The sequence below is a fragment of the Marmota flaviventris genome, chromosome 12 (genome assembly GCF_047511675.1).
Source record: "Marmota flaviventris isolate mMarFla1 chromosome 12, mMarFla1.hap1, whole genome shotgun sequence".
Taxonomy (NCBI): domain Eukaryota; kingdom Metazoa; phylum Chordata; class Mammalia; order Rodentia; family Sciuridae; genus Marmota; species Marmota flaviventris.
In genome coordinates, this window is record NC_092509.1 from 93745566 (window position 1) to 93773292 (window position 27727).

The window sequence follows — 27727 nt, forward strand, 5'->3', positions numbered from 1 at the left end:
TTCTTCATTTAGCATGATGCTTTTGAGATTTACTGATATTGGTGAGACATCATAGTGTATTTGTTGCTCAGTAATGTTCAGTTGATTTTGATAGAACACTATTTGTTGATGAGTATTTAACTTGTTTCTGATATTATTATAAAACTGTTATGAACTCGAGAGTGCAAGTTTTTGTGTGGACATATGTTTTCATATATTTTCCACCTAGGAGTAGAACTACTAGGTCATATGTAAATTTAACTTTATAAGAAACTTCCAAACTTTTCTAAAGTAGCTGCAATATTTTGTGTTTGCAACTGGCAGTGTATGATTTTCAGTTACTAAATGTCCTCTAAAAAACTTGGTATTTTTAGTCTTTTTAATTTTACCATTCTAGTGGATGTATAATGTATGACTTTAATTTGATTTTTCCTGATGTATAATATGTTGAAAATCTTCCCATGTGCCTATTTGCTATTCATATATCTTTTCTAAAATATTTTTCCTAGTTGTAGATGGACACAATACCTTTATTTTATTTATTTATTTTTATGTGATGCTGAGGATTGAACCCAGCGCCTTAAGCATACTAAGCAAGCTCTCTACCACTGAGCTACAATCCCAGCCTCTGTATCTTTTTTGATAAAGCGTCTGTTCACATCTTTTTTTCCATTTCAAAATCAGGTCATTTGTTCTGTTATTACTAAGTTGTAAAGATTATCTATCAAGTCCAATTTATCAATTTCTCTTTTATAATTCATGCCTTTAATATCTTACCTAAAAAAATTTGTCTAGCCCAAGATCACAAAGTTTTTCTTTTCTTCTTATAGATGTTTTATAATTTTAACTTGTTCATCTAGATTTATATCCATTTTGAATTAATTTTTTGTATATGGTATGAGGTAAAGGTGGATTTACATTTTTTTTTCCTATGAGGCTATCCAATTATTCTATCACCATTTGTTAAAATTAATATTCTTTCCCCACTAAATTACCTTGATATGTGTGTGTGTGGGGGGGAGGGGGTAAACAATCCATAGACCATTTGTATGCACATGTGGGTCTCTTTGTAGACTCTGTATCTTGTTGTAGTGATCTAAATATCCTTATACCAATATCTCATTGTCTTGATTATTATAGCTTCATTTTGAGTTCTAAACTCAAGCAGTGTTGATCTGTCAGTTTTGTTGTTTATTTTCAATATGGTTTTGGCTATTTTAGATCCTTTACATTTTCACGTAAATTTTAGAATCGCATTGTCAATTTCTATTTTAAAAAGTCCTTTGAGCTTTCATGTACAGTTTAAATCTGAGAATCAATTTAGAGAGATTGATTTCTTAACAACATTGTCTTTTAATCCATTAATATAATGTTTCTGTCTCATTATTTAGGCCTTATTTAATGTTCAGGCCACATTTTGTAGTTTTAAATGTGCAGGTCTTTGTGTAGCTTTTGCTAAATTTATCCAAAATATTTTGTATTTTGATGCTATTGTAAATGATAGTTTTCTAATTTCAATTCCCATATTCCCATTAATATTACACAGAAATACAGTAACTTTTGTCTTCTGACAGACTGAACTTGTTGTTTCTAGTAGCCCTTTGGTAAATTCCTTAGGATCTTCCATATGGTCAGTCATGCCATCTGCTACGGCAGTGGCTTGGACCTCCAGTAGCATATTGAAGAGAAATGGTGAGATCCTTGCCTAATTCATAATTTTAGGGTAAAAGTCTTTCACTATTGAGTACAAGTTTAGATGTTGGGTTGGTTTTTTTGTTGTTGTTGTTGTTGATGCGCTTTATCAACTTAAATTCCCCTCTATTCCTGGAATGAGAAATTTGATCATAAATTTTGCCAGATGCTTTTTCTGCATCTATTGTTATAATTTTTTTTTTAAAAACCCTCTTTGCACGGGTTCTAGTTGTAGATGGACATAATATCTTTATTTTATTTATTTTTATGTAGTGCTGAGGATAAACCCAGTGCCTCATACGTATGAGGCATGTGTTCTACCACTGAGCTCCAGCTCCAGCCCTTGTTATAATCTTTTTATTCAAAAAATCTGCTAGTAGCAAGACTTTATTTCATTATTTATTATTTTTTTCATATAACAATATTATATCAGTTTGATTTATTTTATTGACCAAAACCAAATTGACTTTAAGATATATTAAAGAATTTGGAGACTTTTGTTTTCATCTAAATTTGAATACAAACTTGAAATATAATTACATCTGTAGTGATTAATTTAAAATCATATGAGACAACTCCAGTTTTTTTTCTTCTCAGTAGAGAAACATTTCATGAAATAGGATACCTTAAAGGACAACAAATATTCAGTGTAGGAAGTTAGTCAAATAATTTAGATAAGTGAATTTCTAAACACCTGAAAAAATTGATAAATGAATATAAGTGATAAATAGAAAAGGAGTGGAATTGAAAAGACAATTGGTAGATTGTGCAGGTGCAGTAGCTAGTATGTTTATTAGTTTTTATTTATTTTTGTTGTGTTTTTATTTTAAGAAGGAGTATCTTAGCTGCCTTAGGGAGGAAGGATATTTAACAATGAGGATCTGGAATAAAACATTAAAAAGTGTATGTAACTATTGAAAATAAGCATAACTGGTATTTCCAACAATTTTTATAATTAATGATTTTTTAAATTATTGGTTTTAGTAGAATAAAACCTTCTCTCTTACCTAATTTTAGAATTTATTTTACTAAAAAGTAAGTTTTTGATGTTGCTTTGATTGTTTTAGATCAGTTTGTCACCTCAAGGCCCTATTAAATTTAAGTCTGATGTGGAGAATCTACTGTTTCTTTATAATTTACTTTTACCCTTTTGCTTTAACTAGGCACATGTTCTACTTAATTTGTATAGGACTTTTTTATCACTCGTATTTTATTTCTGAGTGGTGGTTATTAAATGTTTTCGTGGCTCTCAGTCATGCCTGGAAGCACACTGTGAAGAGGAGATACTACTGTACTTGGGACAGCCAGGATGTTTGAAGTCTCTGTTTATTTGCCACGTATGCATTACTTTCTGGAGCCCTCTCTAGTTTGCTTTGTGGTTAACTCAAAGAAAAGGGTGTGGTTTTACTTTTATCCTTAATCTTGAAACAAAAGGACATAAAATATTTTCATACGTGGCTCAAAACTCCTTTATGTGATTGTTATGCTTTGCTTGCTAGTTACATTTTTATTATTAGGTAAGTTCAGGGTTTGGATTTTCATATTTTATTTGGAGTTTGTATTTTATTTCAGACAGAGGTGTTTGTGTCTGTTTTATAAAACCTTAAAAATAGTGTGAAGTTTTCTAAGCAGGGGTTTAAAATAGAAAGGAAATTTTAACAACCAAATTAACATTTCAATGAGCTTTTTACAGAATGACTTTTGAAATACATCAGCAACTTTTAAAATTTTGGTTTTCCTGACTTCTGTTACTTTTATGTTAAATATTAAACTATGAAGCAGTGAAATATGTCCATTCTGGGAAATCAGTTCTATTGGAATTGACACCTGAAAAAGTAATTAGGAATTTGACATGTGAAAAAACACATGTAAAAGTAATTAGGGATTTATGCTGAAAAAATTACTGAGTACTGTATTGAATTCAGAATTTGGTAGCTGTATATGGATTCTAATTATATCAAAACATCTGTTGCCTGAAATCCTTTCCTCAGGGAATGAATCATAGAGCACTCAATTTTTATGAATACTTGAAGAGGTTTTAGGCTTCGATGCTTTTTCTTTTTCGTATTCTTCAGCCAGTTTTAAAAGTTTTGAGTGTTTTGTTTGGTTGGTTAATTTTGGTTTTTGTCTTTGCCTTTCTATTGACTGTATATGTAATGTTCCTGGTCTCTATTTTTCTTTTGCTTAATGTACTATGAGTTTAGAATCTAGATAATTCAGTTGAGTGAGAGGCAGTAGGAGAAAGTTGGACATGTAATTGGAACCATTCTTGCTGAAATTTAAGAATGAAAACTCATGGGCATTCGCGTAATAAAAACAAGTTACGTACAGTGTACAAAAAGATTGGACTGCTCTTGGAAACTTTGCCACAGCAGTACTCAGTGAATATATGAAGGGTGTGGAGATGTATCTTCCAATTTCTGAAGGAAAGCTGCCTCAAGCATCCATTCAGATTGTTGTCCCAGGAAAACTAGAACAATATTTAAAATAAGCTAATATGAATAAACTACCTGAGGACACTGGGCAACTAGGAGAAGTCAAAACTACAACCTCAAGAATGGAGAGTCCATAGAAAAATGGTGTAATTGACTCCCCTCATGTAGAAGGGCTCTAACACTAGCAATATTGGGAATTGAGGTTCCACACTAGAATTCAAATGTTATAAGCCTCGAAAAATCTTTGTCAAAACATTAAAAAGTCTGTTTCTGATGCTTATAAATTTAGAGAGAAATGGAAAAAATAGCAAAATGATATTTGGTATACCACAATTAAAAATATTTAAAAATATTGAAAAATAAGTTGTTTTTCTTTGTAAAACACTCATTAAAAGCAGTTTGAACAGCACTTCCTTGCCTGTGGCTTCTCACTGTATCACTTAGGATAGGAGCAAGCATCTTTTCTATACTTGATGAATTTTCACACTGCTTTTAAGTTTGGATCCACTTCTGACATTTTATCCTTTGCTCTTTTAGTGTCAAGAAATGTTCCTGGACTTCCTTCAATAAGAAGGCTTTTGCAGGCCTCACTTCTCTGTGATGTCTTCATCCTTTCCCAACCACTTTCTTAAGTTATGTTGATAACTTGGCTTTCACTAAGTTTCTCTGGCTGCATATGTTTCTTGAATGGTGCAGTGTTAACATTTCCAGGGTCAGCCATTTTTTCTCTAAACCCATTTATGTTCAATTTGAATTTCACTTCCAACATTCCATTTTTCTTTTTTCTTTTTCTTTCCTGAGCTTTCATCTTTGTTGACTAATTCTCTTTTATTATCCAGTTTGTAAACTGTCACATAAGATGATTATCACTGAATGACAAGAAGTCAGCACACCACATCCTTGCTGTCTGTGTGTGAACTTAAGGACTTGGATATGAATATACAGAGTGATCAGTTACTGACTGACATTGAAGGAAGTAATACAGTTGATTGCCAATTAGGATAAACATCTGTTATTTATGTAGTGATTTGTGGGCTAAAGAACTAGCATCAAAATTTGTATTTTATGCAGTTACAACCATGTTCTTGGATGTTTAAGTTGTAGTGGTAGAAAATTATGCAAAGTGAGACCACAAGAGAAGACTGCCTATGATAACATAGCTGACAAAAGTGCTATATTAAGTGGGAAAAAGTAAGAGTATGGTAATCCAATTATTTTCTTGGCAGGAAGTTAATAAATGTTTTCTAAAATTGAAACATGAAGTTAACACAATGTTTCTAACCTCTAAATGCTTCTGATATTGTATTAATCTTAGGGAAAATCTTTTATGACTCTCCCTTGGTGAAGAAAATATAAAGTTCAGCAGGTGTTTCTTGTTTCTTTCCTTTTCTATTAATTCTGTGACTAGAAGGTAGGAAATATTTCAGTCCAGTTTCATAGAAGCAGCTAGCCAACTTAGAGAGCCTGGTCCTGGCTATAGCCACATGTGCAGGGCCAGCAGCATCAACTCTGGTGCCCTTTGGGCATTACTGTGATTCCCACTAAAGCCTCTTTATTCCTAGTGCTTATGTTGTAGTCATGCAGCTTTATCTTCTATAATCCACTATTTACTTTTGGTACTTAAAAATTTCTTTATTTTCAAGCTCAGCTTGTGTTTATAGTAGGTAGGAAAAAAGATTTTTGCACGTACTTTATCAGCATCTAAACTGAAAATGAACTGTCATGTCATTCTTTTAAAAAAAAATCTCAGGGCTGGGGATGTGGCTCAAGCGGTAGTGCGCACGCCTGGCATGCGTGCGGCCCGGGTTCGATCCTCAGCACCACATACAAACAAAGATGTTGTGTCCTCCGAAAACTAAAAAATAAATATTAAAATTTATTCATATTTTCTCTCTCTCTCTCTAAAAAAAAAAAAATCTCAGTAATCCAAACTATAAAGTACCTGTTAATGAATATTAGAAATATATGTACGCACTATATATTATGTATATATATTATAGTGCTCTAATAAAAATATGTGAGAAGCTAGGCACGGTGGCTCATGCCTGTAATCCCAGCAGCTCGGGAGGCTGAGACAGGAGGATCAAGAGTTCAAATCCATCCTCAGCAAAAGCAAGGCATTAAGCAACTCAGTGAGACCCTGTCTCCTAATAAAATACAAAATTGGGCTGGGGATATGGCTCAGTTGTTGAGTGCCCCTGAGTTCAATCCCTGGTACCAAAAAAAAAAAAAAGTCAGAACCAAATATGCTCTTAATAAAAAATATGTGAGAACTGAATTCATAAAATTGTGAATAAATATGGTAATATATTCCTAGATAGGAAGAATCAGTTAGTAAAGACATCAGTTCTCCCAGATTAGGTTCTTCTAATTAAAACTTTAGCATATGAAGGAAATTTTAAAATTATCTAGAATCAATGTGAGAAAGTATGGTGCAAAGATAGAATAATTAAGATAATGGTTTTGGGATAGGCAAATATGTCCACAGAACAGAATAGAGACTACAAAAATGTGTGTTTGTGGGCAGTGAATTTCTGTACATTTTAATAATTTATTGCAGCAGAAAAATCATTGTGGGAATGAATTTTTTTTTTAAGTGCATTTATAAAATTGGCTGTTGGGGGTGCTAATGCTGTTAAATTCCCTATTTCACATTATAAACACAAAGTAGATTCTAGGTAGATATTTAAATGTAAGAAAAAAAATATACAATTGTAAGAGTACTATTTTCAGAGGCCTAGGGTAGTCTTATAAAGTATGCCTGAAAAGGAAGAGACTGTATATTTAAAGCTTGATGTGAAAACACCATAAAAAAAAATTAAAAGACAAAAGACAGGAGAAAAATATTTACTATATATAACAAACATAATAAGTCTCTTTTGCACCCCCCCATAAACCAGAAAAATGGAAAAAAAAGGTATAAACAAACATTTCAAAAAGGTAGTAGCAATGACTAATAAAAACAAAAAGATGCTTATCCTTATTAAAACTGAAATTTGAGATTACAGTTTTTTAATCCAGATTGGCAAAATATAAAGCATTGATTATCTCCTATGTTAGAATATAATAAATTGTAAATTGATGCCATTGGTTTGATAATATAAAAAATTAATTATGACTATTAGAACAAGAAAGGGAATACTAAAAAATTAATATACCCTTGACTCAGCGGGTTGTTTTCAAGTAATTCACAGAAATTCTAGCATATGTATAAGAGGCAGATGCACATTACAGCATTGGTTTTTTTGTTATTTGTTTTTGATGGTGCTAGAGATTGAACCCAAGGCCTTGTGCACATTGCAGCATTGTTTGTATACTGAAAATGTGAAATCAACCTACATATTCATCAATGAAGATATAAATAAATTGGCATGTCTTTACTGTGGAATACTCTGAGGAGCAGGAACCATACATAGGTTCTGGATTCAGATTACCTTGCTTTGAATTCTGGATCCTTCATTTAGTACCTGCATGGCCTAGGCTTCTTTAATTTCTCTAGGCCCCAATTTTCTCAGCTGTGAAATGGAGTTGAGTCTATTGCAGAGGGTTGTTATGATAATTAAATTATTAAAATGTATAGAATAGTGCTTAGAATGTAAGTGCTCAGTGAATATTAGCTAATATTAAATTATTACTTTGCAGTTATTAGAATGAAGTATATCCATAGTATTCTAGCATGGGGGGGAACCTCACTGTGATTCAATTGAACAAATTTTAAAGTAGTATATGCATGTGGCATAGCACCTGTATATAAATAAAAATTATTAATTATATATGTACACACATTTGAATGTGTATGGATAAATCTGGAAGATAAATGCTAGTCTTTTAACATTTATTTTTTAGTTGTAGGTGGACACAATATCTTCATTTTTATGTGGTGTTGAGAATTGAACCCAAGTCCCTCAAGCATGCTAGGCAAGCGTGCTAGGCACCTCTAAGCCACAACCCTAACCCTAAATGCCAGTCTTAACAGTAGTAGCCTCTGGGGAATGAGATTAGTGGAGGGAAATCAGATTGTGTGGGGAGTTTTTATTTGGATAGGTTTTTTGTTTAGTTTTGTTTTGTTTGGGACACTGGGGTTTGAACCTAGGACCTCACACATGCTAAGCAAATGCTCTACCAATGAGCTACACCCCCAGCCCTGGTTATCAGCGTTTTAAAGGAATGTTCTTTGTATTGTTTGACTTTTTTTCAAGCAGGTGTTACATTAGTAATTATAAAATTACTAATAATAATTTTCCAGACTCTAAAGATTGTACAACTCTTGACTAAATCTCATCTTACTTTTTTTTTTTTAACCATGAAAAGGTCACATTTGCTAAATGATTTTGTTCTTTCTCTTATCTTCCTTAGTGACTTAGTAAGTTTTCTTTTGCAGGAACATGCTTACCCAGCTGATGAACTCATGCCTTTAACCTGTAGAGGTCGAGTGAGAGGCCAGGAGCCAAGTCGGGGCGATGTGGATGATGCCTTGGGAAAGTGAGTAGAGTGCAAGGCCTGGCCTAGCATTCGCAGTCCCATGTCATAGGCTCCTTAGAGGCAGTTTGCAATCTAACTTCCAGGAATTTGCTAAATTTTGAAAATCACTTTTAAGTATTACATTAAATACTTTTGTTCCTTTCTATTGTCTTTGTAAAAAAAAAATTGATCAATTTACCTCTTAGATTGGAGAAAAATTAGTTTGTTAAAGCTATATGCATATTAACATTATAAAGTGTTGTTACTTTTATATCTTCGTTTGTTTTTAAAATCACTAATAAATGTCTGTGTATATCTTCAAAGATGTGTAGAATGTTAAGACTTTTCAGATTCATTCAGTGCTTTTTATGTTGTATTGCAACATAGATATATGGAAGTACTAGTTAATAGAAACTACCAGTAATAGGATGTGGGTATGTCTGTTTATACTTTGTGAATAAAATACTTACAATGCTAATGTTTTGTGTCTCATTATACTTGTTTCTCAGATTTTCCCTGACATTGATTGATTCTTTGGACACTCTTGTGGTACGTTTGATTCTTTTTGGATATAATATACACACTCAAGTATTATAAATATAATCAATACAGTATAAAATAAAAGCCTTCAGAATTTAAGATGTGCAGATGTTTGCTTCTAAATAAATCACTGTAGAGTTAATGGTGTCAAGTGAATGTCAAGTAAATTTATGCAGAATAATAGAAATACCCAAATAATTTATAGGGCTGTCACTTTATGTGATGACATCTTAGGGAGGTTCTCCTAGCCTTTTTTTTTTTTTTTTATGTTGATGAAACTTTGTTTTATTTATTTATTTATATGCGGTGTTGAGAATTGAACCCGATGCCTCACATATGCTAGGCAAATCGCTGTCACTGAGCCACAACCCCAGCCCCCTCCTAGCCTTTTTAAGTTGGGTTGAAGCTATTAGAAGAAAATACTTTTGGCAAATGTCATTGATATTCTTGTTTCATAATGATATGCCACAATAACACTGAAATTGTTAACTAGAATATTTTTACGTTATGTTCATAAACAAGTGTATTTTCTGAACAGTAATTTTTAGCAGTAATAACTTCTTGGCTCTCTTCAAGCTCATATGATGTAGAACTATTTGAAATCACAAAGGGGAAAGATTGAGTTCCAGATGTTATGATTTCAAGTAGTGTCTTTCTTTTAGATCTTATAGTATAAAAGTAATCTCTTTTAAGGATTTTCTTTAGGCCTGATGTAGATGTCCCAAGTGCTTATTAGTATTCAAAAAACAAAACAAGACAAAAATATCTTCAAGGTAGCAGAAATTTTTCAGAACCAAACTTTGCTTCTGGATAGTTTCAATATTCTTTTTTTTACCAAGGCATATTTTATTTTTAGAACAAAGATTCTCAGTTCTAATAGCAACCTACAAAGATCACCTGTTGGGGTGGGGGAATCCCTGCTTAAGTTATTCTGATTTAATTATTCTGGGTGACGCTGGGTATTACTGTTTATTTTTTCCTCTTTTAAAAAATTTTCTATTAGAGCTTTATAGTTCTACATAGTAGTTGAGTCTCTTCAGTTTTAAAATGTGTCAATGGTTGAGAAAAATGTGGTTGTTTAGATCTTCTTAACTGGGTCAGAGTTTTGAACTTCATTTGTTTAAGAGACTAATGGAATGTGTAAGCCCCATTATAATATCTATGAAAAATAGAATGTGCATTTTTTTCATTTCTCCTACTTGATGCCTAATTTTTGGTTTAGTTGTCCTGGGTGTTCAGCATAAAATAGCTTATTGCTAACTGTACCTGTACAGGTATAGGTAATTTTTATTTGTACCTGTTACATATCAGGTCTACTTTGGGGAGTAGGTGAAGAGCAAAAGCTTTGCATTGGGAAAGACCATAGGAGTGCTTAAATTTGTTTCTCATTATTTGTCTCAGCTTTATTTCTCTATGTAGCAAGTTTTTCATCATTTCTCTAAGTTATTAGTTGATTTTCATGAACACTGACTCAACATATGAGTTTTCTAAAATATCAGAAATGAAGGAGAAAAAGTAGTTTCAGGATGCATAACTTTTCCTACATTTAGAAATCTGTTGGCCTCTCTAATGGGGAAGCCATTAATTATTATGAAGGTTATATCCTTCAGGATTAACAAAGGTTACACATTTTGGCATTGGTTCTCAAAATAAGATCCCTGGGCCAGTAGCATCAGCATTACCTGAGATCTAGTTAGAAATACAAATTCTCTGGCTGTATTGCAGACATACTGAATCAGAAACTGGGAGAGAGGCCCAGCACATAAACAAGTTTCCAGATGATTCTGATGTATGCAGTAATTTTTAAGCTTGAATGTACTGTAGGTTGCCTAGGAATCTTGCTAACATGTGAACTCTGATCCAGTAGGCCACACCAAAGTGTGTGGTGTAACAAGATTGTGCTGTAAGTTGTGTCCTTGCTCTGAGTAGCAGGGAGTAACAAGAAGTGATACTTGGCCAAATTATTTAATTTCTGTGGACCCCTGTTTTTACTACAAAAGGGTCTAGAATAGGTGCTGGTCCCTAGTAGCTATATTACTTCTCGCTGATCTTTGGTTTATAGTTAGATAAGTAATGCTTGGTTGTTGAAGCTGTCTAAGAGGAGTCAAGCACAAAAATCAGTAAAGTCTGATAAACACTTAAAAACTTACTACATGAAATCTTTAAATTTCAGTCTTTTCAAGAGGGAATAACTTATTACATAGTATTAAACTTTAACTTATTACATAGTATTAAAGCTTTGAAATATATAAATTTATTTTGAATTTTTATTAATTTTTATTAAATATTTTCTTCTGAATTTAAACAAAAAATTAGAGGAAATTAAAGTACTTTGAAATGTTTTGCTATATTTAGAAGGAATGCTATATTATACATTTGTCAATACAAGTAGTAATATTTCTGATTGACTTTGCATTTATTCTGTGATTAATTTTTCATTTGGTGATTTAACAATTTGAAAATATTAATAGGATATATCATTGTAACAGTGTATACAGCTCTACCATTTTTATTTTTGTCATACCATAATATGTTAAGTAGAATTTCTATTGCCATAATTTGATCTTCAAATTTAAACTATTCAAAATACCAGGTATCTAGTTTCTATTGATTGTCATAGAGTCAAGCAGTGAAATGTTAAGGGTACCTTTAAATTCAACATTACCATGAAATCTGTAGAAAAAAATTGAAACAGATTAAAGATCATGGGGGAAAGGATGAGATCTGGATTGTTCTTTTGTTATCAGCTAGAAGATTAAGAAACGATTGGAGCTGTTTTAAAACAAATTTTGTAGCTAATTATATACAGAGATAACTCTCTGTCCCCTTTTATTCTCATTTGAAACACATGATATTGGTACTATTGTTGGTTAGTTTGATATTGGAGAGAAGGGGGAAAAGTTATTCAGTTAGAGAACACATGTGGAAGGAAATTTGTAAGAAGAGTGACAGAAAAAAAAACCTCAGGAGATAGATTAGGGAGAAGGTGAGATGAGATTAAAAACTGGATACTAAAATGTATGTGTTTGGAGGGTGGGGAGGGTAGAACTGTTGTGTTTCATTCCACAAGTGAGGGGACCAGGACCATTTGCATCTACTTTTATTGCTGCAGAGTTTACATGGGTTTTGAGATTGAAAAGACTTAGAATTTAGTACTTAGAACTTGCCTCTGATTTACTTTTACTTGAAATTAGGCACATAATCTTATGGAATGTCTTAAACCTGAATTAGAATTTTTTGTGAAAGTATCAGGTCAAGTTAAAAAAAAAAACAACTCTAAAACAAAAATATTGAACAGTCAAGTGAAGGAAGAACACTTCTAATGCCTCTAGTCTCTAAATAACATCTAGTCGTGCAGCCTTAATTTAGACTGAAAGATCAAAACAGCCTGTATAATAACAGTGAGCCATGTGATAGAGCTCATGCAAGAATCCACAGAGTTGTTTAATCAGAATTCTAGACCTACGTGGTGATAATAGTAATGAGGTTAGACACTTGATGTTAAGACTTAGTATTCAGACACTCTGCTAAAAGCAGTTGATACACATTATCTCATTTAAGAAAGCAACCGTAGCAGTAGGCATTTCTTCTTTTTCTAGGTGAAGGAACAGGCTCAGAGGTTAAAGGAACTTGACTTGGATCGCAGGTAGTAAGTGAAAGAACCAGAATACTGATCAGGGCCTGCTTTTTTCTTGGTGCTGAGAGCCTATGAGCTGTATTATTACACAGCTTCCTTAATGAACAGGACGACCATGGGATAAAGATGGCAGGTGTCCGCTTAGGATCAGTCAGTTAAAGAAAGCACTTTCTTCTGAGAGTAAACTGTTGTTTAAGATGGTGTTTGGTATATAGGATGGGTGGTTTGTTTGGTTTTGACTTGGAAACCAATCCTAGTAAAGTTCACCTCATGAGGTCATAGGTTTTTCATGTGTGTATGTGGGGGGGGAGGAGAGAGAGAGAGAGAGAGAGAGAGAGAAAGAGAGAAACACACATATTTATGAGGGTTGGTGGTTTCCTGAAATACATGGGACCAGAAGTGTTAGAGATTTCAGTTTTTGTATTTTGGTGTGCTGTAATAGCCTTTACTTTTTTGGATCCCTAACCCAAAAATCTGAAATGATCCAAAATCAGAAACATTTTGAGTAATGCCAATATAACCTTGAAAACTCAAAAATGCTCAGATTTCCAATTTTTGGCTTAGAGATGCCCAACATGTACTAAGAAACTAGTATCAGTTTTGCTAATGATTGTTTTAAAGTTTTAAAGATGCTTCAGTATGGGGCTGGGGTTGTGGCTCAGTAGTAGAGCGCTTGCCTAGCATGTAGGAGGCCCTGGGTTTGATCCTCAGCACCATATTAAAATAAATAAATAAATAAAGGTATTGTGTCCAACTACAACTAAAAAAAAAAAAAAAAGATACTTCATTCAGTATGTCTAAAAAAGAAAGGTATAAAGAGGCTATGTAATTAGGCATTTAATTTTTTTTAGTTTGAGATATCACATTTTTATAATACACTTAAGGGAAATATTAATTATTATATATGCCACTTTTTTGCATTTTAAAGTATTCTAAGTTGCTTTTAGTAGCTCATTCTGAAAATATTTGTCCTTGACTTTGTAGAAAAGAACTTCATTTTGTAATTTTCTTCTCCTAGGTATTAAATAAAACTAAAGAATTTGAGGAAGCTGTGAGAAAAGTTTTAAGAGATGTTAATTTAGATAATGATGTCGTTGTTTCTGTCTTTGAAACAAACATCAGAGTTCTGGGGTGAGTACTTAAGCCACCAATGCTTTAATTTTAGTAATTGAGAAGCTTAGGGTAAATTGCTTATGGATCAAAGGTAAGGAAGTAGTTTCTTATGTTAAAAAACTGGAGTATTGTCCCACAGAGTTAGGAAAACCTTGCTTTATATTGGTCACAGACAGCAGCTGGTTTTGGAGTGGAGGCTGCACATCAGAGGTATTCCCTATGTAAAAAGCAACAGTAGGTTGGACATAGGTCATATTAGCTATGTCACAGGTTTATTCACTAGCTTCCATAGTTGGTTAACCTTAGCCATGCACCTCTCAACAAAGCCAAATTAATTCAAATTTATAGGATTGCCTTTCAACTAAACAATGTGAAATGATCTTGGGGTGCTTAAAAGTGTGTAATTATGGGCTGTGGTTGTAGCTCAGTGGTGGAGCACTTGCCTCGCATGCGTGAGGCCCTGGGTTCGATCCTCAGCACCACATAAAAATAAACAAATAAAAATAAAGATATTGTGTTCACATACAACTAAAAATTTTTTTAAAATGTGTAATTATAAGATTTAGTCATTCATTTCAACATTAGTTAATTTTTATACTTAATAATTACTTTTATATTATTGTACCTCATTTTCTTTTGTTCAAATAAGTCTACTCTTCAATTAAATATGAGTGGTAATGTAGCTTTTCAGAGTTTATGAATCTTTTACACTTACTGGAGTAGAAGGTTTTTATTTTTAAAATGTTATGGTGATAAATTTTTAAGTTTGCAATTTGTTAAGATTAATTTGTCACATTTGTTAGATGTTAGGATGTTCTTTGTTTTAAGAAAATTTAGTGTATTTAAAAATGCCAAACACTTTACAATAACATAGAATATCTGATGTTGGCTGTGTAATTCTAATAGTTTGCCATAACATAAGTAGCCAGTAAAGAATTAAGGACTTCTATGGTCTTTCCTTACTTATGCTTACTTGTTGATAACAAAATGCTCACACATTTTTAGGTGGTATGTTTAAGTGTCTGTAAGAGGTGGATAATATTTCATCTCTGTGATCACAGGGGTCTTTTGGGTGGACACTCACTGGCAATCATGCTGAAAGAAAAAGGTGAATACATGCAGTGGTACAATGATGAACTTCTGCAAATGGCAAAGCAATTGGGTTACAAACTTTTACCAGCTTTCAATACTACCAGTGGCCTTCCTTACCCAAGAGTAAGTAATTCTAAATATGTATAACAGTCTTTGTATACTTCCTTTGTTGTTTTACAAAACATTTAAATGTTTTTTTGATCAGAGCCATTGTTTCTCAATGGTTTCATTCTTTATTAGCACTGGAAAAAAAATGCTTCAAAGCTATATAACAAATTTATATTGACATTTCAATTAACTTACATTTGAGTGATGTGAGAATTAGATTAGTTTAAGCTTTGCTGTGTCTCTGTATAACAATTTGGATTATGCTGCAGAAGGAAGAAATATATGCTAGACTAAACCTTGAGCCAGAATTGTTTGTGCTGAAGTTATGGTCAAAGCACTGAGAGCAGGTAGGTATTATTCTCCAAAGGAAAAGATTCAGAGAGAAGAGGGGACAGACAGAGGAATGAGGAGGAGGTAGAGCTGGTGAATAGTATTATAAATATATAAATATGAATAGTATTATAAAATCCAAAAATGGGAACTTATAAAGGAGATGTTCACCAATCATGATGGCAACACTCCTATAATCCCAGATAATGCTACTTGGGAGGCTGAGCCAGGAGGATCCCAGGTTCAAGGCCATTCTGGGCAAATTAGTAATACAGGGCCTCAAAAAAAAAAAAAAAAAAAGAGGTGGGGGACTGAGTGGTAGAGTACTCACCTGGCATGTGTGAAGCACCCTTGGTTAAATTCCTAGTAACACACACACACACACACACACACACACACACGCCATCCTAGAAAACTTAAGGAGAATCGAGTGCAAACAGAACCTTGAAGGTTGTAGTAGGGTAAATTAAAGGGGAAAGAAGAATCCAAAGTAGGTAGAAAGTACATGTGGACCACTTATTTGGGGGTTTCTTCTGTGTTGGTAGTTAAAGGAATGCTGGCAATAGAGTCATTGTGGGAATTTTTTTATTTGATTTTTCCTCTGAGAGAATTTTTTATTTAAAGCAGGGGGAAGGAGGTCATTGAAGATGGAAAGAGCTGTCTCTTCTGATTTTTTTCATTCTTTATTAGCACTGTTATTTTCTTCCTTTTATCAAAGTCAGATACCTCAGGCATTACCAAGCTCTATCACTTTTTTACTTTTCTTATTGCAGCTATACTGTTGAAACAAATAATTTTTTTCCCTAAACTTCTATAAATACCTATCCTACTCTTTTCTCTCTGGTTTATGATCCAGAGCACTTGAAAAATTAATATTACTAAAGCATAACTTAAAAGTTTTGCTCATTCATCGTCCCTATTGTATTAAGTGTTCTTTATCATTTAGAATTCTTCATATTTAGACTGTAGACTTTTTTTGCATTCTCTTATAGTACCATACCCCAGTAGAATCATTTTTCCACCTCAACCAAAGCAGTCTAGGTTCCCCTGAAATGCCTGGGTTTTTTTTTTTTTTCAGTCCATATTTTTAGGCCTACTTTATCTATTACTTGGCGTTACTTCTCTATCAGTATAAATCAGTAAGGCTGTTTTCTCCATCAAGAAATTATCTTTGTAACAAAAGTGAGTGCCAAGCAATTCAGTGAGACCCTGTCTCTAAATAAAATACAAAATAGGACTTGGTGCTCCTGAGTTAATTCCCTAGTACCCACCCCACACACACACAAAAAAAGCCATCTTTGACTAGGTAGACATATAGCATGTTAAAAGCTAGTGCTTTTCAAATTAGAGTACACATCCCATTACTTATCCTTTAATTTTAGTGGGTTAAGATCAGCACTTTTTTCTTTAATGAAAAAGCCTAGAAATAAGCCTCAATTTAAGTTTCCAGTTTTTGATATTTTAAATAGGTTTTCCTGTGAACATTCTTACATGTGTAAAAACATTCTTAAATCTGTTAAAAAAAAAAGACTACATTTTTTATTTTTTCTTTAAGCTAAATTACTAGAAGAGGAATTACTTAATTGCCCAGTTGCTTCCCGGAAAGTTTCTTCTGTACCTTTTCAGTTTTACATAAAAGTGCATGTGCCATGGTGCTGGGGCCAACACTGTATGTTATCATTTTTTTTACCAATTTAATGAGAAAAAAATAGAATCTCTTTAATGTGAATCTATATGCTTATTATTTAAATTTTTTTGTTGATTCACTTTCAACTTATTAAAATTAGAAGCAATTTTAAACTATTTTTTAACAATATATAGATATTTACTTAATTAAGTTTATTTTTAGTGAATATTTTTAGTTTTTGTTATAAATAGAGATGCTGTATTTTGAGGAATCTAGCATTTCTTTACTTTTACCATAATATGAAAAGCAAGCATGGAATTGCAATAGAAGATACCATGAGCATTATAGTAAACAAAGTAACATTTTCTTATCCTTTGAAATCTCAAGAAGATTTTTTAAACTTTTTTAAAAAAAGTGACTACAGAAGAAAATGTCTTTCTATCCTTCCTTCTACATACTTAGTAAGCAACTGCTTTTGCCTGTGAAAATTTGTGTAACCATTCTGTCTTAGATATCATACATAATTGATAAAATTTGTGTTACTGTTTTTAAACCAAAAGAATTTGCTAGACAGAAATGCTGTTGTAAGAGCTACTGGACATTTTTTAAACTGACCTTTAAAGCTTATCCACACTACATATTGCCATTTCTTTAAAGTTAATTGAAAGCAACTTGTCCACTTTTCAGATAAGGTCTTACTCCTAAGGTCGAGTAATGATCATGTCCTAAAATACAGGGTTAATAGAAATTCTGTTATGATTTGTACATGTTTTAAGGATTTTCCAGGATAGCAAAGAGATAATATAGATAAATTTAGTGTAGGTAATTTATTGTTTTACTTTTCGATAAAAAAGTATCCTTTTTAAAAACCACTTTGTGATTTTTCAGGAACTCAAGATCAGGAAGAACCAGGTTCAGAGTCCTTCTAAATATAAAAGTTTATTAATACTTTTATATCTTTTTGTCTTAAGCCTTCAAGTAAGTAGGGCAATAAGCTTTTTGTTTCTAACATCTACACTAATAAATGGACACCATTACCAGTGCCTGCTCTATATCAGGCACTGGAGGCCTAGTCAAGAGGACAGGAGCCTACCAGCTTCTAAACCAAATGTCAACAATAGGATTCCCATAAGCTAAAAAATAAAATAAAAGAAAGATTGAATCCTTCTTGCTAATTTTGTAGAAAATGGCACATGAATATTATGTGCTTAGAATGTGTTTCCTTAGATATTAATTGGAAAGTCACAAAGCTCACCAGAGTAAATCTCAGTGATCAGTTATTTCATGAATTATTTTTCATGATTTGATAAAAAGGTAATTTCTTATCAAAAAATCTAATATCTCTTGATAGTTGCTAATTATAGTCTTCTGGTTCTATAATAGATCAATTTAAAGTTTGGCATCAGAAAACCGGAAGCTCGCACGGGAACTGAGACAGATACCTGTACAGCATGTGCAGGTACCTTGATCCTTGAGTTTGCTGCTTTAAGTCGATTCACAGGAGCAACAATATTTGAGGTTTGCTTTTCATGGTCTTTGATCTCCTGGGTATTGGGCATAGCTCTTTTCATATTTGTTTTCCTTTGGTTAAGTTTTAAGATTATCAGTTGGAGGATAACTGTTATTTTGATGAACTTTTCATCTAATTCTATTACATAGTTTTTAATTGTTGAAAACATCAAAGTCATTGCGAAGCAATTATGTTAAATATCACTCTGTATTTTGTTCACAAACTACAAAGTAAAAGTTTAGTTTTGTTCTTAGAAGATTGTTTAGCTATATTATATAAATATTTCATGGCTCCTTGGGCTGGAGTTGTAGCTCAGCAGCAGAGCGCTTGCCTCGCATGTGAAGCACTTGGTTCAATTCCTAACACCACATATAAATAAGCAAATAAAATAAAGGTCCATCAACAACTAAAAAATATTTTTTTAAAAATATTTCATGGCTCCTTAATACAAATGTCTTATATGAAGTACTATGTCTGTTTTGTTAGACTTCTGAACAGTCAGTTGCATTTCGGAAACCTTCACTTCTCTGCTAAAACCATAGTGAAGTTTTTGCATTTAAGTCATGATTGAGAGTCTGATCCATAAATGTATTTACTCCAAGGGAAATATTACTTATTATCTAGAAGACTTAACATCCACATAGTTTGTTGTGGTGTAGCTATGTCTGTGTCTCTGTCTCTCTTTTTGAAAAGCTAATTATGTAAGCCTGTCACTGGAGTGCAGTAGTTACATAAAGCACCCTCTTTTTCAAACATATGACTTAGGTGAGTTTTTGAAAATTCAGCAAATGGTGCACATGGACAAAACAGAAATAAGAAATGCATACCAGCATTATAGACATTGGATCAGACTATAAATAAAACAAGTGAAATGATCTTTTTGTGTATGTGTGTGTCTGTATGTTCAGATGTCTTAAGGATACATTTATCATGGTGGAACAGGTAATCTTTTAAAATCTTATTCCATACCTTGTTGATTAATGTTTTACCTTCATTAAAAAGTATAAATACTATTGCATACTTTTAAATATGAGCCACAAACTCAGAGATGTTGATGAATTTAAAGGTGAGGAAAATAAGGCTAAGAGAGGATAAGAGATCTATAGAGCTAGTGGGTGAATGAATGCAGTTGGAATTAGAATCCATCTCTTTCTGAATTCAAAGTTCATACTCTTTCCACTGGGCTTGTTTGTGTTTATAACTAAATCTATTGAAAATCATGATTTTTTAAAAAACTTCTTGAGTATACAGTAATTGATTTTCAGAGAAGCAACCTGATGCAATTGATGGACAGAGCATTGATACAATAGGTAAACTGGTCTGTGGACCAAATCTAGCCACTACCTGCTTTTTTTTTTTAAGTAATGATATTCGAGATTGAATCCAGAGTCTAGCACATGCTCACCAATTGCTCTACCACTGAGCTATATGCCCAACCCTCTCTATTTTTGTATTTAAAAAAAAACAAAAAGTTTTATTAGAACACAGTCATGCTTAATTATTTTGGCCTATGACTGCTTTGTGTTACAGTAACAGTTGAGAATTTTGATCAGTGACAACATGGCATATAATGCCTGAAATAATTACTGTCAAGCCCTTGTCAGAAAAAGTTTGCCAACCTTGGTCTAACCTATGAAAAGGTCTGAGTTCTTGTATTAGTGTCCTAGAGTTCCATTTTAAATTTTGGTTAAGTTTTCTATTTCACTGGGTCTTTTTGTTGTTGTTGTTGTTGTTTTGGACTGGGAATTGAACCCAGGGACTCTCTACCACTGAGCCACATCCCCAGCCTATTTTGTAGTGAGACAGGGTCTCACTAAGTTGCTTAAGGCCTCATTAAGTTGCTGAGGTTGGCTTTGAACTTGCATTCTTCTTGCCTCAGCCTCCCAAGCCGCCGGGATTAACAGTCATGAGCCACCACGCCCTGCTTTACACTCTATTCTTAAATATACAAAGTGGCAGATTGGTTTAATGATTTTTTTCTTTTATAGTGGTACTTCTGTTAGGCTTGTGTTCTGAAATTAACTTCACCTATACATGCCCTTTGCTTTTATATTTTCTAACATTTTTATCCCACACTAAGAATTTAATCAGAAATCATTTTAATTTCATATTCAGTAGTTAAAAATGAAAACATAAAAAGTTGTCATAAGGTTGTAAGTTTGATAACACCAAATAAATATTCAGAAACCTAGTTAATTTACTAACTTTTTACTAATGATGTCATGTGTCATTTAAAGTAGGATCTAGCAGAGCACTGTGGTACACACCTCTAATCCGGGCAGAGGGAGGAGAATTTCAAGTTGGAACCCAGCCTGGGTAATTTGGCAAGAACCTGTCTCAAAATAAAAAGGGATAGGGATGTAGCTCATTGGTAGAACACCCCTGGGTTCAATCCGCAGTACTTCCTTCCCCCACAAAGAGAGAGGTTCTGAAATGACTCTTTCAAAGATAGCATTTCAACTTTAAAATTCTCTTCCAATAAAGAATCTAAGGAGGTTAGATACTCCTTAGATCATTTAAGTGACAGAAATTATATTAACAAGTGCATTTAATATGCCAGCCATTAATATAATTTAATGATACATGTGTGTTGTGAAGGTGTACTATAAGTTTAAATGAAAATGGGTGATCTCAAAGTGGGATCACTGCCACTAAAAAGCATTTTCGGAGTCCTTAAATAGACTGACTGAAAAAGAGCCAAGAAATGACTTCAAAGACGTTTATATTATAAATGGTTAGCTTAAGAATTTTACTTAATTCTTAAAATATCCTGTGGGCCTTTGATTTTTGTTTGTTTCCTTTTTTCCAAAGGCATGCAGTTCTTCAAGTTTGCTTTTCTTTTTAAATTTTAGGAATATGCAAGAAAAGCTCTTGATTTTCTATGGGAAAAAAGACAGCGAAGTAGTAATTTAGTGGGTGTGACTATCAATATTCATACTGGAGATTGGGTGCGGAAAGGTATGTAACTTGGGCTTTTAAAATTCAAACCTTCATGTCTTCATAATAGTTGGAAAATAAAGGATTTCATTTTTTCACATAATCTTTGTATAATTTCTGTTTCATGCCTTTATAGGTATGGCATTGTAGGTATAGGGTATAGATGAAACACTAGAATTAATTTATTTGAGGACTACAGGATCTGGATACCTCAGCCATCTCACATCAAGGTATAGCTTAGTGGGCATATTTAATGTTATCAGTCCTTCATGGGTTTTTTTCCTACCTCTGGAAATAAAGTGTAGCCTAGTAGCTAAGAACATGGACTCTGGAGTCATATTTTTGGAATTGAGGCTGTATAATCAGAGGCAAGTTGTTTAATTTCTGTGTGCCTCTCCATATTAACATCCCCATATCTGTAAAATGGGGATAATAACAGCACTTTACGGACTGATTGTGAGGATTAAATGAGTTAATGTAAAGCATTTAGAACAGTGCCTCCTTGGCACACTACATTTACTATGAAGTGCTCATTAATATTTTTATTAATTAAATTAATTAATAATTTGATCAATAGTTTTACTTCTTTAATTTAGCATAATAAAAACTATAGAAAATTGTCCCCAAAGGTGTTCATCATATAGTTATTTTTAACACTGGAAAAAAGAATAGCTAAGAAAATTATTTTATATGAATGTTGAACTATTAAGTTACTAAAATGAATTAGAAGTAAGGAAATAAACATTGCAATGTTATATGAACACATAGGATATGATTGTATAAAGAATATAATTTTATATTTATAAAACAGCCCTATAATGCCATGGAATTAGAAGGATAACCATTAGAGTGGAGGTGGGGGAAGGAAGGAAGGGTGGGGTGTATTTGGTGGTGAAATTAAGCAAATTGTGTTTTTATGTATATGCAGATATGTAACAATGAAACCCACCATTATGTATAGATGAGATACACCAATAAGAAAATAAAATTAAATGAAAAAAATGCCCCTATAAAATAAACATCAAAGAATGGAAATATACTAGAATGTTCCTAATGAGATTATCTTTTTTTATATAATTCTCTATGTTCCACGGGGCTTATCTTGTTTCTGTATAAAATAAGAAACAATTGCCTATATTTAAATAAGTAAAATTATGTTATATAATTGTTTATTAAACATTAAAATAAAACTATTATCTTTTCAGTATCATAAAAATTTTCCTAAGTTTTATCTGAATGGTTTCTGAAAGAAACTGAATATAGGCTTCAAAATTCTGCATTTTTTCTCCTTTTTTTTTTTAAACCTACTTTAGGCCTCTTGTATAAATTAATTAATTATAATTAATTTTGAATTGGTCATAATTCTTGACTTATGACATTACACTCTAATCATTGGTCCATACATGACCCATTTTATTTAATCATTTTTTTATAATAAATACTCACTAATGAACCATTACAACAGCAACTTGATAATATACTATTGTACATGGTCCTTGATTCTCCCCACTTTTGTAACTCCACACCTTTGCCTCCTTCCACATGAAGTAGTCATCATCTTTATGTTGATTGTTCTCTTAATTTCCATTTAATTAAATTTTATTAAATCTACATGTATTCTTAAAAATGTATAGTTTGTTTTATTTTAAATTTTATTAAAGGATGTCATATTTGATGCCCCTGTGAGACTTTTTTCACTTAATATTACATTACTCAGATTCATGCATATTGTTGCATGGAGTTATAATTTTTTAATTGCTGTTTGATAATTTATTGAATTACTAAATCCATCATGGGCATTTGCTTATAGAATTTTGCTATTGTGAGCAATAGTGTTGTGAATATTTTTGTTGTTTACTCCAGTTGTACATGTCTTAAGAGTTTCTCTTGGCCATGTACCTAGGAGTGGAATTTTTAAGTCAGAAGATAAGTTAATGTTCAGCTTCAGGAGATAGTGTCCAAATGTTTTTCACAGTTATTTCATCACTTTATACTATAAGATTACCTGTGAATTGACATGCCCTCCAACATTGTATATTGTATATTGTTAGATTTTAAAGTATTTGCCATACAAATGAGTTTCTAAATAACATCCTTTCTTGATCACTAATGATGCTGAATACTTCATATTTATTGGTCATGTATGTTTCCTTATTTTTTAAATTGTGTGGTCTTGTACTTTTTCCATTTCTTTTGGGTTCGTGTGTGCTTTTGTAAAAGAATTATTTGTAAAAGTTTTTTATATATTCTTAATACTAATTCTTTGTCAGTTGTGTGTATCACATATATCTTCTTCCAGTTTATGATTCACAACTTTGACTTTAAGTTCTTTTAAATTTTTAATATAGTTGTACTTATCAATCTGTGATTTTATGATCAATACTTTTTTGTCTTGTTTAGACTCTCTTACTAATCAGAGGTCCATAAGATATTTAAGTATTAGAAGTTTTTAAGTTTTATTATTGACATTGAAATTCTTAAGCCATCTGGAGTTGATTTGTGTTTGTAATGACAGGTAAAACTGCTTCTCACAGATTTCTACTTTCTTAGAATTTTTAGCAGTGTTTTCCACTTTACAAATATAGGGAGATATTTAAAAAAATTTTATAATAGTTACAGTTCAGTGGTCTGTATGCTACATGTATGATGTTTATGGTCTGTGTGACACCTATCCTTTGAAACTTGTTGAAGTATTCTTTTTGGCCTAGAACATAGTCAGTTTTTATAAATGTTCCACATATGCTTAAGAGAAATTGTAATTTTTCCAGTTGTCAGATTAGAACCCTATGTATGTTAGTTTGCTCGGTTACTAATAATATTGTGTACAGCCTAGTGATTTTCTGTTTGCTTGATCTATTAATCATTAAGAAAATTAGGTAAATTTCCAACAATGCTCTTTTTATAGTTTTGGATTTTGCTTTACATATTCTGTTGAGTGCATTCATTTTAAATTGCTTTCTCTTCTTAATTAAACCTTTTAACATTATGTAGTGACCCTGTCCATTTCTAATAATACTCTGTCTGAAAGTGTATTTTGTCTGGTAGTAACTACATCAGCTTTATCTTGCATAGCATTTGCCTAATAAGTCTTTTTCCATTCTTTTATGTTCAGTCTTTGCAGGTATTTATGCTATAAGTGTGTCTTTGGTAAAATATATATCTTTAAATCTGTTTTGTCTTTGTCTCGTAATTATTAATTTTAGTCCATTTATATATTTGATATTTTAATATATTTCAACATTCTTTATGTTAATATTATTTCAGTATGTCCCTTTTCTATTTTTCATTTGAATCCTTTTGTTTTTCATTGATGCCTGCATTTGCCTCCTGAAAACATAAACTTTAGTATATTCTCCCATCCCTTTGTCTCTTTTTTTCTTTTAGTCTTAGAGTTCTCTCTTTCTCTCTCCCTATCAACATCTGGGTTTGTCTCTCTTCTTATTTAAGTAGAGACAGGCTGGGCATGTTGGCGCAGGCCTGTAATCCGAAGCTGAGGCAGGAGTATCAGGAGTGCAAAGCCAGCCTCAGCAAAAGCAAGGCCCTAAGCAATTCAGTGAGATTCTGTCTCTAAATAAAATATAAAATAGGACTGGGGATGTCACTCAGTGGTGAGTGACCCCGAGTTCAATCCCCATACCCCCCAAAAAACAAAAAGTAGAGTCAGCTTTCCGTATCTGTTCATTCTGCCTTCGCAGATTCAACCAATTGTGAATTGAAAATATCTAGAAAAAAATTGTATCTGTACGAAACATGTAAAGTCTTATTATTCTTGTCATCATTCTCTAAACAATGTGGTATAATAACCATTTTCTTAATATTTATATCACATTAGGTATTATAAGTAATCTAAAGACAATTTAAAGTAAATGGGAGGATGGGCATAAGTTGTATGTAAATACTACACCGATTTATGTAAGGTACTTGGGCATCCTTGGATTTGGTATCTACCAGGAGTCCTGAAACCAGTCTCCTGCACATACCAAGGGATAATTGCATTTCAACCTAAACTCTTGTGTTTAATAACTGCTGAGGGATTATGCCTAACAATATCTTTATTGTGCTTTCATGTTTGAGTGAAGTTTTGAAAATACAGCTCTTTTGTCTTTTTTTTTTAAACTGGGATTGAAATGTTTATTATTCTTTCATTTAGAAGCACTTTGTTTAATACTGTATACACAAAGAATTGGGAAAACTGAAATATTGTTAATTAAATACATGAAACGCTTCATGATCCAATTTTAGTATAGGTGCTGCTAAAGTGAGCACTCTCTTCTTAAACCAGTTTTTAAAATATGACAGCAAGTGCTGGGGATGCAGCTTAGTGGTAGTGCACTTGCCTAGTGTGTGCAAGGCCCTGGGTTCCATCCCTAGTACCACACGCACACACACATACACACAAAGTGATATCATTTTTATTTCAGTGCCTTTATATGTGGTCTTCTCTTTCTTTCTTAAGGAGTATGAATATCAAAGACAAGGAGAAATTTTGAAAAGAATTACTATAATTTTAGGTATAGGTTTTCCTCTGTATCTTTCCTTTCTATATTATGTGGGCCCTTTCTTTTAAAATCTTTAATTGCTAAAAATTGATAGTTAGTTTTTTAGGTATTTTATCCTTTTCACCTTTATTTCTTTGTGATTCCTGTTATCTAAATCACTGTTGTTTCTATTCCATCTTCCATATGTCTTTTCTAATATCTCTTGCTCTTAAATAAGCCCTTTGTAAACAATTTTACAAAGTGATTTTTAAAAGAAAAAAACAACTATTATCAACAAGGGAACTATTATTTATATAGTAGGGTTAATATTTCTGTAAATGTATAATTTTTACTTTAAACAATTTCGTGTTTAGACTAATTTTTGATATACTCGTACCCTCATTTGTACTCTATAAAGAATTTTTAAGACTTGTTTAATGAAGGATCATTTATATGTATTTTCTATAGATAGTGGAGTTGGAGCAGGGATTGATTCATATTATGAGTATCTCTTGAAAGCCTATGTCTTGCTTGGAGATGACAGTTTTCTGGAAAGATTTAATACAGTAAGTTGATCAAATTTTGTATTAATTTTATAGCCAATTTCATTTGAGTTAAGATTTTGATAGAAACTCAATTGCCTGAGTTGCAGTCTAAAACATAATTTGTTTTTAAATGTTTGGTAGTTTTTTGTCAGAATTTCCTGATGATATTAGTCAGAGACAGTGTAAAAGCTACATACATTTCAAAAAATTAACTTACATAGTAATTTTGTTTTTTAATCTTTTATCAGAAATTTTCTAGATTTGCCAATAAGTAATAAAATATGTAGATTTGAGTTTTACCTAATCTTTTGTGCAAGGAAGACAGTTATTGGAATAAGTTACAGTTAGCTTTTTCCTTTGGAATCCAATTTTATTTGAATCTTGAAAGTTTGGCTTAGTCCTTGATGATACCAAATAGAGCAGAATTTGGAGAAACTAATGACAGTGCATTTCAGAAGCAGGTCTATAAGTGTCAGGACTGAATCAGCACCACAGTCATAATTTTGGGGGAGTGGGGTGATTGTTGAGCTCAATTGCATTGCCTTTGTAAGTGAAGCAAACTGAAATTAATATGGCAAACTCATAGGCTATATCATTATGTTTTTTTAAGCATAATTTTTACCTTTTTTCTTTCTTTCTTTCTTTTTTTTATCCACCCCATCAGTTCACCCACATTACATATGTGAGACAGTAAGAGGGTAAAAGTATGAGAGCCATCCTGCTTTAAATCTTGATTGTACCGCCTGTTAGTTTTGTGACTTTGGGCAAGTTTAATAAACCTGTTGGCCTTTATTTCTCATTTATGAAATGCAAGTATTAATACTATTTATATGGCTATTGGGAGGATTAAATAAACATACATATACATAAAGGGATTAGAAGAGTGCCTTAACATGTGGCAGGTACTTAGTAATAGTGATTAGCAAAGAGTAGACAAGCTAGCAAAGTTGAATGCTTTAAAAATAGTATCACATATATTCTTTGTTAGATTACAGTAAGATTTTTCTTGAGGTGAATTTGGACAGATAACCTTTTGTTGGCTCATTAACACAGCTTGTCCTCTTTAGAAAGCTGAGAAATATCAAGGAGAAGACAAAAGAAAGAGAAAAAGAGTTGCTAAGAGTGTAAAAAGCAAAGATAGGAGACCATAAGAGTAGGAACAGTGATGTTATGTTAACTTCAGTAGTCGTGAGCACCAGTTAGCTGAGAATGCACCAAACTTCCTAGACACAGAAGAAAACTA

General features: G+C 32.4%; 1 protein-coding gene across 2 annotated transcripts in view; it reads left to right on the plus strand.

The window, feature by feature from the left end:
• Positions 1 to 27727, plus strand: part of Edem3 (ER degradation enhancing alpha-mannosidase like protein 3) — a 79259-nt gene that overhangs the window by 10484 nt on the left and 41048 nt on the right. For both annotated transcript variants that reach the window (XM_071600228.1, XM_027935036.2), the window contains exons 3-9: positions 8488 to 8588; positions 9077 to 9116; positions 13763 to 13875; positions 14919 to 15072; positions 18398 to 18532; positions 21377 to 21482; positions 26408 to 26505. In XM_071600228.1, coding sequence (XP_071456329.1) covers positions 8488 to 8588; positions 9077 to 9116; positions 13763 to 13875; positions 14919 to 15072; positions 18398 to 18532; positions 21377 to 21482; positions 26408 to 26505 — 747 coding nt within the window. The remainder of the gene's footprint in view (positions 1 to 8487; positions 8589 to 9076; positions 9117 to 13762; positions 13876 to 14918; positions 15073 to 18397; positions 18533 to 21376; positions 21483 to 26407; positions 26506 to 27727) is intronic.